The sequence below is a fragment of the Takifugu flavidus genome, chromosome 4 (genome assembly GCF_003711565.1).
Source record: "Takifugu flavidus isolate HTHZ2018 chromosome 4, ASM371156v2, whole genome shotgun sequence".
NCBI lineage: Eukaryota > Metazoa > Chordata > Actinopteri > Tetraodontiformes > Tetraodontidae > Takifugu > Takifugu flavidus.
This window is the reverse complement of record NC_079523.1, coordinates 7,979,168-7,994,882: the sequence shown is the minus strand read 5'-3', so window position 1 is coordinate 7,994,882 and position 15,715 is coordinate 7,979,168. Positions and strand designations below refer to the sequence as shown.

At 41.4% G+C, this 15,715-nt stretch overlaps 2 protein-coding genes across 3 annotated transcripts in view; both read right to left on the bottom strand.

Annotated features, from left to right (window-relative positions):
* atg7 (ATG7 autophagy related 7 homolog (S. cerevisiae)) overlaps positions 1-10,047 on the bottom strand; it is a 29,336-nt gene extending 19,289 nt beyond the window's left edge. The window contains exons 1-16 of the mRNA XM_057029086.1: positions 9,580-10,047; positions 8,678-8,882; positions 8,424-8,478; positions 7,751-7,868; positions 7,571-7,648; positions 7,350-7,466; positions 6,695-6,841; positions 6,470-6,558; positions 5,956-6,077; positions 5,462-5,552; positions 5,175-5,319; positions 4,714-4,872; positions 3,221-3,415; positions 1,687-1,932; positions 1,469-1,584; positions 556-631 (exon numbers count right to left, since the gene is read on the bottom strand). Of these exons, the coding sequence (XP_056885066.1) occupies positions 556-631; positions 1,469-1,584; positions 1,687-1,932; positions 3,221-3,415; positions 4,714-4,872; positions 5,175-5,319; positions 5,462-5,552; positions 5,956-6,077; positions 6,470-6,558; positions 6,695-6,841; positions 7,350-7,466; positions 7,571-7,648; positions 7,751-7,868; positions 8,424-8,478; positions 8,678-8,849 (1,926 nt within the window). The 5' untranslated portion in view covers positions 8,850-8,882; positions 9,580-10,047. The remainder of the gene's footprint in view (positions 1-555; positions 632-1,468; positions 1,585-1,686; positions 1,933-3,220; positions 3,416-4,713; positions 4,873-5,174; positions 5,320-5,461; positions 5,553-5,955; positions 6,078-6,469; positions 6,559-6,694; positions 6,842-7,349; positions 7,467-7,570; positions 7,649-7,750; positions 7,869-8,423; positions 8,479-8,677; positions 8,883-9,579) is intronic.
* A 675-nt stretch (positions 10,048-10,722) lies between these two features.
* On the bottom strand, positions 10,723-14,628 carry hrh1 (histamine receptor H1). Of its 2 annotated transcripts, none has more exons than XM_057029095.1 (2): positions 14,529-14,628; positions 10,723-13,069 (listed from the first exon to the last, which is right to left on the bottom strand). In XM_057029095.1, exon 2 carries the CDS (start codon positions 12,962-12,964, stop codon positions 11,351-11,353), a length of 1,614 nt encoding a protein of 537 aa, XP_056885075.1. In that variant the 5' UTR covers positions 12,965-13,069; positions 14,529-14,628; the 3' UTR covers positions 10,723-11,350. The 2 variants fall into 2 exon arrangements, with proteins under 2 accessions (XP_056885075.1, XP_056885074.1); XM_057029094.1 differs by lacking the exon at positions 14,529-14,628 and adding an exon at positions 14,129-14,512.
* Between the last annotated feature and the right edge of the window lie 1,087 nt (positions 14,629-15,715).

The window sequence follows — 15,715 nt, the reverse complement described above, 5'->3', positions numbered from 1 at the left end:
CACTGCACATGTGAAAAAACAGCAGAAGGACGCAGCCTGTGCAGCTGCAGAGCAGCTCCTCTTTTACTGCCGGGTGATCTCCCAGTCCAGACTGCATCATTATCATTCCCATTATACTAATTACACTTTCCCCAGCAAACAGCAAACCTTTTAAATGATGAGGATTTCCTCAGCTTCATATACCACACCTTCATTTTATATCTAGATATGAACACACGTGATGATAATTAGTTCTGATTACACACTCTAGTGCCTGTTAGTGGAGAGGTGGAGTCTGGAAAATGGATGCTTTACACAAGACTGACACATTTGCCAGCACTGAATTCATATTTGTCTCTTCTCCAGGTGAAAGTAAACAGGGTGAGGCTATATTCTTCTACATAAGACTCAGACCTGTCAATGCATTCGTGTGGACGTTGCATGAAGAAAGTGTGGTCCTGAAAAATCTCCTTCGAGCCGAACAATTACATCAGTTTGTGACAACAGAAGCGATTGATTTGGACAAAACAAAAGAGCAGAAAGTGCGTGAAAGTAGCAGTTGAGCGAGTGTCTGACCTGATGCGGCACCAGACCGAGAGAGGTGGGTGGTTCGTTCATTCTGTCATCACTGCTGCTGGCCACGGCGTAGCCTCTGATGGTGGAGAAAGACAGAAGGAGGATTACAGAACATGCCGGTCGAGACACAATGTGAGAGGGATTTTCCCTGTTGGATAGAAATTAAGTTAAGAAAATGAGTAAATTTCTGAATTTTTCCAATCTACAGTAATATACATATATGAGTGTGTACGTATGTACTGTACATTTTACATTAAATCTAAAACATTACGGTATAAAACACTGACCATGCACACATTTTCTGCTTATTTAACCAGGTTGATAAACTAATAAACTTTTATCCAATTCTCGTGACCGATTGTTTAAAAAGAGAAAGAAGGTGGAACAAAAGAAACGAGGAAAGTCTGCGTGTATTTTTAAAAAAGGGGGAAGGAAATATGCAGCTAGGGAAAAGCCCATTTGCTCTATTCCGACTGTTCCTTTAGCCACTTTGCGAAAAATTCTCTGTAGCTGCTTGAAGCACAGCGGGGAAAGAAGATATGATCTTATCCAAGGTTGCAAGAAACTGCGTTAGCAAGAACACAGGCTTGTTAAAATCTAAAACGTTGAACATGAGAGAATGCCAGGTCTCACAGCTGGAGCTCCATCATCAGAAGGAGTCTTAACAGCCTAAAAGGTTTTGCAGGAAACATAATTCTTCAGGCACATCTTAACTCGGGGAGCTGGACTGCAGTCTGAAAGTGCCTCTCGGTCAGAAGCATGTCAGCGGGTAAAGCATGAACAATGAAGCCACAAGAGTCACTACTCAGCTTCCAACCTAGCCTCTTTCATCATCTAAGGAAACGCAACATGTGCAAAAGGTGGAGACAGCTGGCTATAGCACATGAGAGGTGACAGAGCTATGTCTGCTCACCCTTCGCTATGCTGCAGGATGGACACCATCATCTCCACAGCCAGCGCTCCCGCTATCATGGCCAGACCTGGTCTGCTGACCGTGCACTGCTGATCTAGCGTCCGATCCCTGGTCGACTGGTAACAACGTCAGCAACAAAAACAAAATATCAGGTATAGATTGAAAAAAATAGTGAATACAGTTTTACTCAGAAATAAGCTATGGTGCGTTTCCCTCACATCTCCTGGGGCCACAACATCATTACAGAAGTAACATCCCAGCTTGTGTCCGGGAATGTTGGAGAAGAGAGACGATCCTGAAAAAGAAGCTGCCCCCCCAGCTGGTGTGGACGATGAAGACGAAGCGGAAGAACAGGAAGGAGATGAGTCCGGGCCTGCAGAAACGCTCAGAGTCGCGGGGGGCTTCTTCAGGCCGTGACGCATCACAACAAACGTGTCAAAGCCAAGAGCTGCATTTACCACAAGCTGTGAAGGGAAATACTCCAGTTACAAAATAAATACACGGTAATGAGTACGAAATGCAATATTTTTTCATTGCTCACATAGAAGCAGACTCAATTACCCAAATAGTTTGTTTAATCAGTTTGGGAGGCAGGCAATCATGTTTCATTGGAAAGAAAATCATTGGAAAACCAAATGAACTGTTCAGGAAAAACAAGAAACACCGAGAGGCTGCTATCTGCACTCACCAGCCACCTGATCAGCTGCTTCTTAACACGGATAAATAATCAGCCAATCACATGGCTGCAACTCAATACCCTCGTGATTTTGAACCACCTTTCGAGTTTACAGAGACTGTTTAAAAAAAAAAAAGAAGAAAATATCTCTGAAGGCACAAAATATGGAACCTTGACAAAGAAGGGCTACAGCAGCAGAAGGCTGCTTATGTCAGCTAAGAACAGGAAAGAAAGTCTATAATTGCACAGAATAACCAAAATTGGACTATAGAAAATTGGAAAAACGTTGCCTAGTTCGCCTCTCCATTTCAGCTGCAACACTTAGATAGTCAGGGCAGAATTTGGCATAAATGACCTGACCCACCCTGCCTTGTATCGATAGTTTAGGCTGCTGATGGGGGTGTGTGGTGTGGGGAACATTTCCTTGGCACACATTGGGCCCCTCAGGACCAAGTGAGCATCATTTAAACGCCACAGCCTACCTGAGTGTTGCTGCTGACCAGGTCCCTCCCTCCATGACCACAGTTGTACCCATCTTCTGGTGGCTACCTCCAGCAGGATATTACACCATGTCACAAAGCTCAGATCATCTCAAACTGGTTTCTGCAACATGGTGATGAGTTCACTGTACTCCAGATCACCAGTTCTCAATCCAATTGAATCCCTTTAGAATGTGGTGGAACGGGAACAACTTTCATGTCAATATGTACCAAAATCTCTAGGGAACATTTCCCACACCTTGTCCTAAGTATGTCACAAAGATTTAAGTTCTACAGTTCTGAAGGCATAATTGAGTCTAAGGTTCTACTAGCAGGGTGTACCTAATAAAGTGGCCGGATTCACCGCTCTTGACTGCCCAGTTCCAGAACTCTAACGATGAAACTGAAGGTTGTACAGCAACTGAAAGCAAACTAAATCAAAGCGCTCTGTTATACTAATATTGACCTGAGACTGAGAACGCAAGAATGGACTAAGATGACTCGGTGAACCTAACCTGACCAACTGTCCAACACCACCTCATCGTCCGACTCCTTCTAGATCAGCTTGGATCGTCATATGCAGCCGTTTCATCCTACCTTCCTCTTGCTGGCAGCAATTACTGTGGGCAGCCAGCGGCTCTCTCGCGTGTCCATCAGTAAGAAGATGACATCGTGCTCTGAGATGAGCTTCTCCAGCTGCTCTACGTCCTCCTGTGCCTGCGACAGCGTAGCCTGAGAGAAACTGACCGGGTGACCAGGCATGGGGATGCTCATGTTGTGTCCTACAGCATTCTGCATGGGACAAGAGAAAAAATATTTTACAATCAACATCATATAATTTTTACTATAATTCATACTCATGCCAGGACAAGGCCTCATGGGAGTTCCAGTGGAGGGCTAAAGGCTTATTTAACTTGTGTGGCTAACATTCCAACACAGGATGAGCAGGTTAATGATCTGGGGTTTCCGCTTTCTTCTTGGTGTCCTTCTAAACCTCATTTTAACCTGTAGTAGTTTCAAATTTAAAAAGAATTGCTTTCATTTATAAATAATGACGCTTCATCTGCATGTGAGACGATCTCAACAATGTTATACAAGGACAGCTGTAACCTGCTCCTTTAAAAGGAGATGCTCCCCAGGCTGCAGGGAATAGACTAATCAGCAGAGATGTGCACCCAACGCCTGTTAGCTGCTAGACATTATAGACATTATAGTATCATTACTGAGAACCAGTCTGCAGACCTGTGAGACAAATGGAAACATATAAACTAATATTATACCGAAAAACAGGAGAGTCAAATGTTGAAACAAGCTTTTAGTGACGCACATTGCTGTTTGTTTTTTGTTTTTTTTACCCATTTAACACATGTACTTCCTTTTTTTGAAGTATTTTGAGAGCAAAACTCATAGTCCAAAGTCTTGAAACTTCACTTATCTAAGTATTGTGGATTTGTGAGGCTGTAGAAATGATTTTCAAATTTCCATTTGCACCTTAACAGTCTCAGGAAAGACCTAAAATCAATCTTAGTTGTTATACTGGAAAAAGTAAAAGACTATAGTGGCTGATTGAGCCAAAATCCTCTCTGACCTGATTTTGTGATAAAATTCTAACACCATTAAATTTGGAACAAAAGAATGATCCATCGTGGTGAAAGTGTTGATTTATTCTCAGGCACACCACGAAATCTGCTCAGGAATGAATCATTCTCTGGTTCAGCTGACACATTTATGCGCTCGCAGGTCACTGTGCCTATAGCTTTCCATCTCCTCTCAGACTGCCACCTGATGCCCCAGCTTGATGGGAAACGAACATCGAAGCGACAGAGAGCACCCAACATGCCTTCATGGATAAAAATAGAGCAGATGGAGGAGTTGTGACTATTTTGTGTCAGGTTTTTTCACTCAGGCCCCAACAACTGCAGTGAGAAAGTTCGTTTTTATGTTGAAATAATTCATCTAAGGTGCCTTAATTTAAAATTGATGGTGATCCTATTCACCGAAGGTGCTACACTCATGTTTGGAAGAACCAAGGTGACAGGAATCTCTTTCAAGACAAGAAGGACATGAGCATTATAATTTCATACACTCACCACGCCAGGAAAGATTTTGCTAAGTCGTTCAACAGCTGCCATTGCTTTGGATTTCCCTCCTCCGAGACAGTCCTCAAACTCGTAGAGCGGCTGGCGAACTGGGTTGGAATATGAAATCTTTGCATTGTCTACGAACGTGATGTGTCTGACTCCCCAGCCCTATAAATACAAAACAAAAATATATTTACTTTCTCCAAAAATGGCAAGAATTTTGGACATTTGGAATAGAAATATATTTAACTTAAGAAGTGGGATATTCTGAAGTTACCAAAATGTACCATTTTAGCTGAAAAAAGAACAGATATGCACACTGCCTGGATGCTATGTGTAAGTGTGAAAGTAATACAACTGAGCTGGTTACAGACGGTAAAATATTAATCCTTTACGAGAAGAGCTTGCAAACAACACTCATATTACATAAAAGAGCTTTTACAAACATCCATTCTTCCATCCAGTCGTACCATGAGCGTCCTGGCTACATTGCAGCCCAGCGTTCCAGCCCCAAGGAGAAGACACTTTGTGTTGACCACCTTCTCCAGGTCCAGAGTGGGAACCAGCCTCCAGCGCATTAACTTCAGATTCAGGTCCACAGATGACTCTGCAAGCCTGCACGAAAATCAAGACAACAAATTACCGACTGACCAAATTTATCTGGATGAAATTTAGATCAAATTACATTCCTTCTTCTGAGCTACAGGCTAATGCAGCCATGATCAGCCCATGAGCATGCATTTATTCTACTCTGTACCTCTTAGGATCCATGCATTCACTCAGGTTGACCATCCTGGGTCCCATGGCCCCCTTAGAGTTCTTCTCCCAGCCAACACTTTTAGGACATGCTGATAAGTAAAATAAATAAAAATGATTAGTATGGCTACTATTAGGTAAAGCTTCTTTCAGTGTTTGGTAGCAGATGAAAATTAAATGTATTATCACAGAATAATACATTACTGTTCATTTGTTTAGATCAGTGTCCTCTGCCCACATTCTAAATAGGATTGACCACTGAAAAAATAGACCGATGTAAACACAACATTTTATCCTCTTAAGAAAGAGACTAAAGAAGGTCACACAGAACTAAAGATAAATATTTTTCTGGCCCATGGGGATCTCCTCAAACACAATAAGCTGCAGAAGTGTGGACATACGCACACACACGCAGAGCGTTAATATTTTTGGTGTGTATATATGCCATGCATTCCTTCATACATCAAAAGGACTGAAGAAAATATCATAATTTACCAGAGTTGAGTGGAAGTTCTGGAAGTTTGATGTGAAAGATCAGACTGTGCTGAATGGAGCGGTTCCCCTGCAGAGTTCGGTCCCTGAAACATAGCACCTCCACTATGTCTAACTTTGAACCCCTGACACACACACACACACACACACACACACACACACACACACACACACACACACACACAAAAGGCAAAACAGTACATGGTCACATTTACAATTCCATATGTGTGATGAGTCCATCACAAACTATTTACAGTTTATCAGAAAGCAAAGAGCTTTGTACAGTAAATAAGCAGTTCTTTGTGCTACAGCTGAGAAACATGCATCAAGCTCATCACAATCTCAAGTCAACTCTACAATGCCACTGTTGCTAAGCAACAAGGGGTTTTATTCATCTTCAACATGAGAGCTGCAGAGATCTTTTAACACGGTTAAATATGGACCGTTACCCGATGTTCAGAAACAGGAGGCCGTTCCAAAAGAGATTTTCTGAGTAAGTTGCGAAAGTTGCGCTTACCATCGGTTTGCTAAGAGGACCAGGAGATTTCTCAGGGGCCAGCCTGGGTGTTGAGATAAAGTACACGGATCATAGACTCCTATGGTGACCTGAAGAAAGCAGGTATTTGTCACAACTAAATCCCACCCGATGGCTGAGCTCATGAAACTCACAAAAGCGCGAATGAATGAACAAAGAATATTTTTTCAACAACAATCATGAAATCACAAACAACAGCTTTGGTACCTTCTTGGTATCTGTGACGAATGCATCCCAGTCTGCGAGCGGAGCCACCTGCACTGTGTCAGCTGTGTACTTCATGAGGAAATATGGAACAGCAGTGGTCCCTCTTTTCACGCACAGTTCATCGTATGCCTGCTGCAGAGCTGCAATCTGACAAAATGGAACAATAAACAACAACCATTATGTGTCTGAGAGGTGTCTGGGAGCTAGGCCACAGTGGCTGTAGGCAAATATTCCAGTTCAGAGTGGAAAAAAACAGTAGGACTCAGGTCATCTGATATTTGCAGTGCTGAGCACAACCATCTGCATATTTCCTGAAAATTATGATATGAACATATAACGAAGTTCTATGTTTTTTAGATCTGACAGGTGTTTTAATCATTCAACCTGTATCTTTATCAGTGCTGAAGTCTGAAAGGCCAAAAATTATGAGCCAGTAAGGTAAATGAATTGATTGACAGCAAGAGAAAACATCAAATTACAAATAAATCAATAGATAAGGTCAAATGCAGTGACTCGGAGATCTTTTTAAATGTAAAACATGTACAGAATTCTGAGTTTGACAAGAAAATGCAAACATTGCAACAGATGAGGAAGTAACACCTACGTATATCCTCTTTTTGTTACCCAAACAGCCATTTAAGTAGCAGGACACTACCTGTTTTGCTGAGAAGACTTGCTCAAGAACAGCTGCAGGTTGGACAATCTTAATTCCTTCAGGGAAACAAAGTGCAGGGAAGCAGAACCAGTAGTAGAAATGGTATTTTTTCAAATCCTGAAACACATATCGGTTTAAGAAAATGGCAAAAGAAACATCAGGGATGAAAGGGCAGTCTGATATAAGGATATTATTATGTAAATCTTTAAAAGGTTACACACAGCAAAGGTCAGTAGGATAAATCTGCAGAGGATGGAGGGGTCGTTAATTGCACTCCCAGACTGTATGGCATCCCATATCTACAACGCAAGAGGTGAAAATCTCAGGTCAAAAGCTGCTCAACTGATTAAAAACAGAAGTGAAATTACAGGAGAGAGAAAATTCCCACTGATCTCCATCACCTCTTTGGCTTCTTTCTCCAGCAGAGCCTTCTTATCGGTAGTCTTAAAGGCATCGAGTGTATTGGTGTTGAAAAGTGTTCCAGTAACTGGACAGCAGTGAGCTGGAGTCGGACCGTCCCTAATGGTAAAAGGAATGCAGATCTGAACAGACTTCTTTTGTGTGATGAATAAGTACAAGTTATACACATTGAGAGTCACGACATATTTCTTATTCAATCACTAAACTGCAATTGTTAATGGTTGGACAATGCAACAGCTGTCTTGTCTGCTTTGGCTCCACATTCACATGCACTCACTGTGGTATTGTCACCTTGCTTTGTGGAGTCTGAGGATTTGCAGAATGTATCTTCTCTTCTATGCAAGATGTCCTTGCTTTTGATTTAAATAAAACAGCTCATGTTTTAGAGCTTTTGCTACATCTCATTTAATGAATTCACATTCTGCATGTGTAAATCTGTCACTGACAGAGTCACAGGAGGACATTATTACTCATTTTTAGAATATTTGAAAATAATATTTCTTCTTCTTGTATTAAGTCTAGTTCCAATGGCTTCTTGGTATGAAAAAACTCTCCAACATCTTAGTGAAACATTAAATACAGCTTTCAGATTGGTTCCCTTCTGAACAATAGTGTCTACAATAGGAGCCTTTACATGAACAATTTCATACTTACACTTCAAAAGCACTAAACTCTAATGTCAGGCGAGTGGGCAAACCAAGTGGATCACCTACAGGACAGGAAGAACAACAGAACAAATTAATTTTTGCGATAAAAATCCTAAATAACAACATATATTCATATCAATGTGAGGTTTATACACATCTTCAAATATCTCTTATTTGCTATAAAACTGTATAAAACTCTATTTAAAAAACACCCCAAAAGGTGAGACAACAATACAGCACCTGAAGGGTCAAAACACTCACCATTATAATAATAACCTTTAATACACTTGGGGCTCTCATCCAGTCTGTAGTCATTAAGTTTCTTCTGCGTAAGCTGATGCCAGAATCCTGCCTCCAGAGCACTGCTGAAGGGTGCAAACTGCAGCTTCAGGTCTGCAGCGGAGGACGATGCCTCATTGGTGTCAGATGCCATCGAAACTTTACTAACAGGTTGCACAAATCCAGACTAAAAAAAAAAAATCGAATTAATTCCTCAAGGGACAGAAAATATAGTATACTAATATATAGAGTATAGTAATAATCAACCTGTAATCTCTACAAAAATAACAGTTGCAAGTATTATTATTAGAATAGAAAGTTACTATTATTATTGCATATTTGTACAACAATTAATAAGGATCCACAACATAATTTGATGTTTAATATTTCAAGGACCTCTCTTCCAATGTTCTATTAATATGCCTTCAAGTCAAAGGAACAACTTCATTTTATTTTGATTATCTTATCATCATGGGACCAATACATACAGTTATATTTTTTGACATTTCTGTGGGCTTTATGGTTTATCACTTAACAGAATGCTTGAATTGAATAAATATGCAGACCCAACTATTTGGCATTACAACTATTTTAGATTTCTTTTAAAAGCAGAAACATCTGTTACCCTTAGCTTTTAAGCGTCGTTTATAAAGTTTTGGGAAAATTAATGTAGCTGCAATCTCTGCTTGTGACGCTACTCTTTAGTATTTAAACACCCGATTTGCTCTGTATTAGCATACATTCCAGTCAAAGCTCGGTGAACTTCAACTGTTCAAATTTTTTGGAAATCCTGTCAAGCAAAATAACATTTCTCAATGATAAACAGCGGCAACGTTAAATAGATACATTCTTAAAAATATGACAAGCTGAGCTTCGTTACTTACCAGAAATGCTTACTTCCTGGCAAAGTTGGTCATGTGATCGAAAGATTTGTCAATACAGCAATGCATTGTGGGTAGTTAGCCTGTTAGCTTAGCTGTTTTAGTAAGAATCCGAGCTTTTCTGCCTTATGGAGCATGAACCATCGAGTAAAAGATGAAGAACCAAAATATAAACAAGAACGCACAAACGATAAAGCAAGAGAAGACGGATAAAAACTTATACGCGCCGTTTCTTTTCATATCGGAGTAAGAAGAATTGACGAGAATCAGCTGCAGGTGCAAGCCAACAAAATGTTATACCAAGTTAATCATGTCAATACATTTAATCAGATTAACGGTATGTTATTTTTTAATTACTCCAAAAGTACGAAAATGTAAGCATAAAATGAATTGCTAATTTTCACCGAAGTCGTGTTAAGACAGGAATGAGAAACATTTGCCCACCGGAATATGTGACAACCAGTTAGGGATCGTCTCAAAATCAAGTGCTCGCGGGGAAGCGACTAGTGAAAGAGATTTAGGGCGCAACAATTCCGATGTGTGTGCAATAATGAATGAAGTATCGACACACCTATTTGAAACGACAAAAACGGAAAGAACGGAAATGTTCATGGTCTGTAAGGCAAACATGAATACTATTAGAATAATTATGAGACAGATAAAAAGACATTACTCCAATAATTTTTTTTATCTCTCAAGGCACATGCATCAAATACTTAAACAGCATACAAACATTTGTAAATACCTTATTAACAGTTGTTGGCAAACATGACAGCAGATTTGTGCTTGCTTGCTTCCTCCTAATGCTACTTTTTCCTGCTTGAGTCCAGATGCCTCTCCCTTTGCTGCAAAGTGGATTTTAAATATGCTTATTATATTGTAAATATGCTTATTTTTTATATATCCGTATCTTTATTCTTATTTTACTGTATTATTGGGGTTTTTTTGTCTGCCATGCATGCAACAAACACCAAGTCAAATTCCTTGTATGTGTAAAAACGTACTTGGCAATAAAGGTCTTCTTTTCTTCAAGTGACTCTTGACCCCATCTTCGTTCAGGGTACATGGTTATGAAATAATAATACTATTATTTTACCAATAAATTACACAGCACTACCTACAAAAAGACAGCAATGAGCCAATCAATTGGGAAAAATATGGTTTATTCAACATAAACGCATTCGAACACTGAATATATGCCACGTGTGATTCGTATAAAAATATTTACTGAGTTATTGGTCCATTTTACCTTCTTGCTTTGTCTTTTTTTTGTAAATATCCACATTATGTAGTCTTTTTAATGAATTAAAATTATTTTCATGCACTTAAAATTCACAGGTGCCCATGAGGTTGATATCTGGTGATTCATAGTTGCAACAGCTGCTCCAGGAAAAAATTTAAAAGGTGGTTGCCAGGCAACCCTCTTTTTTAGAAGCTTTAGAATTTAGCCATATCTCACATTTTCCAAGTGTGACTATAGATACAGGTGTTGATAGGTGTCGAGTTGTTCTGCTAATGCTGCATGTTTTTTGTGGAGTTTTTTTCTTCATTTTACATGGTAGCAACAAAAGATTTACAAAATACAAACCTTGTATATTTCTATTGTGTCTTTAAAGCTGGTGGAATAACTTGAGCTTGCACATCAAACTGGCCTTTTACATATTTTATCATGATTAGCATAAAATTGAAATCATACCTTATTGCTGTCTGCTGCTGAATGTCAAACAAGGCAGAAAACTAAATTTACAATTTAAAGCACAGATTTGCAAAGGTGTCAGACGGTCATTCGAGACGGTTCCCTCCTTTTCTCCACCTTGCAACAAGGAATCCTCAAAAACTTTTTAAACACTCGTTTGAAGTTCCCGTTGCACAGTGGGTATATAAATGGGTTGAGAGTGGAATTGATGTATCCAAGCCATATGGTAAACATGTGAAGCTCATGGTGCACACACTCTCTGCAGAACGCCATGACCATGAAAGTGATGAAGTAGGGTATCCAACACAAAAAGAAGGCCGAGATGATGAAGCCCAGCTGCTTGGCCGCCTTGTGCTCTTTGTGGATCTTGAGGCTTTGGACGCGGTGGCGCGATTGGCCAATAAACTTTTGCCAAGTCTGCCTCAGAGACTTTGCATAAGCTGGCTTAAAAGGGTCAGCTTCCTCCTCCTCAGTCCAGGGCACAGTGTGAATTTTGGAAAGCGCACAAGTCTTCTTCTGCATGTCTGACACACGAGTGAGGTCACAGATGCCACTGGCCAACTTTGGCCCGCTGACGTGATAATCATCTAAAGGGGCCTGAGGTCTGTCTGTGATTGATTGATGATTCCCAGCTGAGCGCATTACAGTTTGCGGCTTCTCCTCAGGAGTCAAGGAGCAGCCTTTGACTTTCCGCACCAGTCTGTGTCTCTCTTTGATAGCAAGAAGTGACGTTTGCTGACCTTTTACGCCAATTTTTCTGTGAGACCTGGATGACACTTTCTTGGTTTTATCTCCATCGCTGCTCGGATTTGTTTGTGGGTCAGTTGGATGTTGCTCCTTAGAGAGTTCCCTCGTAACATTGCAATCTTTTTTGGATGATTTATGCTCGCTAACAGGCGTGTGAGCGTTGTGTTCATTCTCGTTTTCCTCAAATGAATTGGTGGGGTGAATGATTCTCCCTCTGTCTTTGAGATGTTGCCTCACCGTCAAGTAGATGTGCCTGTAAAACCACAGCATCAGAACCGAGGGCATGTAGAAGTTGAAGACGGCCGTGACGACCTTAAACCAGGTAACAAAGCGGAAATCTGTGTCGCACTTGTTCTCTTCTTCAGGTTTCAGGTCGACGTGTGTGAACAACCTCCAGCCTAATATAGGTATGATCCACAACATGGACAGCAGCCAGGCTCCCGCGATCATCGCGCTGGCTCTCCCCCACGTTCGATATTTCAGGTACTTGAGTGGCTGTCTGACAGAGCGGTAACGGTCCAAACACAGGATAAACAAGCTGAAAATCGAGGCCGTACTAGCCACGTAGTCCATAATCAGCCAGAACTGGCAAATGGTGCGGCCCAGCTTCCATTCTTCCTCCAACAAATACAACAGGTTGAGAGGCATGACTGTGGTCCCAACAATCAGGTCTGCCACAGACAGACTGACGATGTAGAGGTTCCCGACCGTGTGGAGGCTCTTCTCTTTCTTCACGGCGTAAAGAACGAGCATGTTCATTATCACTGTGACGAGCGACAGGAGCCCCAGAGAGACGGCAAGAAGGCCGGTGTGAAGGTGGGAAGGGAAGGTCGGGGTGTGGTTGGATTTCAGCGAGGCAGTGTGTACCACGATGCTCCAGTTAGCCTCACTGCCCCTGGTGCTGAGGCGAAGAGGCCCGGCGGAGGGAGACGGACCCGACTCCATCACGCTGCGAGTCCCCTTTTTTATGCAGTCACATCACGACAACGGCTGTGCAACGCGCCTTGTTAGTACAGACGATTTGGATCTGGCTGTAGGTTACACATCTTCCTGGAAAACATAAATAAGCTTCATGATCAATTTACCCAGACCTTCCCTAATCAGCTACAGCTAATTAAATCATGCCAGCAAATGTGTGTGTAACTGTCTGCGTTTCCTGTTATCTCTTCATCTGAACAATAAAGTAAGGTTTCCCACCATCTCCTGTGGACTTTACTGGTCCTGTTGTAAAGAAAACTCCCTGTTGTGGTAAACAGCCACAGACATCATGTCAAACCACACTGTGTCTGGTCATCATCTATTATTTAATATACAGTCGGCATGCTTCCTCCTAATCATGTTATGATGTCAAATCTTGCACATCAGTGTTTCAGATGTAGACTTAGAGTCTTCAGGGTGAAACCCTATAATTCTTTATCCCTGTTTTTCGCTGCCCAGCTGGCTTTTTTGACACCAGGAGAGGTGGCAAACCCTGAGAAGCGCTTAGCAAAGGCTTTTGACTGGTGTCAGGAGGAAATGAAATGCTGCTGCCGCACAGAAACAGATTATGAATATGGTTTTATGACACAGCATTTGAATTATATTTTGGAACATTCTCTTGCACAAATTTTCAATGTTGACAACTATGCAGGCAGCGTTAAAGAAAATTATACCAGTTATTCCCTTAAAAGAAGGTCAGAAGTTCTATTCATTATTTTATTTCTTGACTCATCAAACACAATGTTGATTTAAATTTCTCTTTGGACTAAATCGGTCTGGGCACTAATTGATGACACAGTCTGGAGGAGGATCAAAACACAAGCAAGTAAAGAGGTCATTGTTTTGGAATAAAGCACAGGAATGATAGATCAGACTGTGACTCATTCTCCTTCACTGACGTGCGGACATTCATATAAGTGGAAATATCAGAAAATGTTTGCTCATCTCAGCTCTCATGTCTTCAATGATTATATACAATATTGTCAACACCAAAATTCATGTATATTTCTATATTTCACCTTATGTCAGTACTGCATATGATTCAAAAATGATTAAAATGCACAATATCTCAGTCAAGTGAAGGACAAATTCAAATGACGTTACATTCATGCGGCGTTCAATGACCCTTACTTCATCGAAGGTCCTTCAGTTGCTTTGAATCATCTTTAACTTCCATAAATATTTTTTGTTGAGAACATTTTTCCTCCTTCTGTTTAGATCTTCTTGGACGCCACCTGCCCCCGCGACACAAATATTTACAGACCTCCTTTCTCATGTCTGAACCGGTGACAAGATTACGCGAGACGCGCCGCAAAAGCAACGGAACCAATCAATCAGTGCGATTATCGCCAATGACGAACGTGGCTCTCACTTGATTCCACAGCAGCGAACGTGCGTGGATGGAGGGAAGCGTGGTGAACGCTAAAACACCACCTGTTACACTGCCGCAGAGAACTGGCACGCAAAAAGCCAAAAAGTTCCGTCATTTGTCTGATGTTATGCGCGGTTTAGAAATCTGCAGATACAGTACCTTCATTTGAAGGAAGGTTCCGGGGGTCCGTTTAATTCCAGCCTTTAATGCAGGTTTTTGAAACGAGTGAAAGAAGACCGATGAGTGGCGAGGATCCCCTCTCTCCCTCCCTCTCTCCCTCTCTCCCTCCCTCTCTCCCTCTCTGTTTATCTCCATACCTGGTGTGCATTAATTGATTCATTCATTCATTTGATTTGCCCGCACCCTCACGACAGGTGACGTCACAACACAAAAAGGCATTAGAGATTAAGATTAGGTGACAATAAATACAGCAAATCCGTATTTAGAGTAAAGACTTTTACACACACACACACACACACACACACACACACACACACACATGGGACCATATATGGACCAGATTTAGGTTAACTTTAAAGTTTTTACTTTCATTTTTTCTGACTTATGATCACCCCAGTGACTACTTGTCGAGTCTCCTCTTCATCAGGGGCCGTTTCATTAATGCAACTTGAAGATGCTTTGCTCTCAAGTGTCTTCTGCATCTCATTTGAAGTGGCTCTGGTCTGTTTGTCTCGCCAGTGTTGCCGCTCCATCTCCACCCACCATCAGTGTTAAATGTCACTGACATCAAGGAGGTGTTTGCTGAACTTTTACATGATCTCTCAGTTCCTGCTGGCTTTCCTGCACTGCGTTCTTCCTATATTTACACGCACAAGCCGGTTTCTTCAACAGTGCAAACCCTGCTAATGTCTCCAGAATGAATAATGTGGGATGCAAGCGTGAACCCCACCTGACATTTAACCGTGTATTCAGATATTCTACTGACTGGAGGCCGGAGTCGTCCCGAGAGCTCCGTCACATCCTCAAACGTGAGCACATCTCACAGCCGCAGGGGGGTGATGGTTGCGATGATCTGCTCACCCTCTCGAGTCTCTTCTGATGTTTGACCCATCATGAAAAGAACGTTTGACTGAACTGAGCTCTGGCCAGTTGGGTGATTTGATTCGACTGCACCGACACATGAGAAAGTCAAGAAGTATTTTGAGTTTTAATGCATAAACCATCCTCAGGTTGTCCTCTCCAGTTAATCAGATGAGATCCATCCCCATCATGGTGAATGTTTTGTAATACGCACAGCTGATGAGCTTTCAGACAGATAATGAATCATTTCAGATCAGTATGCTGATGTTGGAACAGATGTGCTATTGCTATACATCACCACTAGG

Coding starts and splice junctions, on each gene's coding strand:
- hrh1 (XM_057029095.1), bottom strand. CDS start 12,964: ATGGAGTCGGGTCCGTCTCCCTCCGCCGGGCCTCTTCGCCTCAGCACC.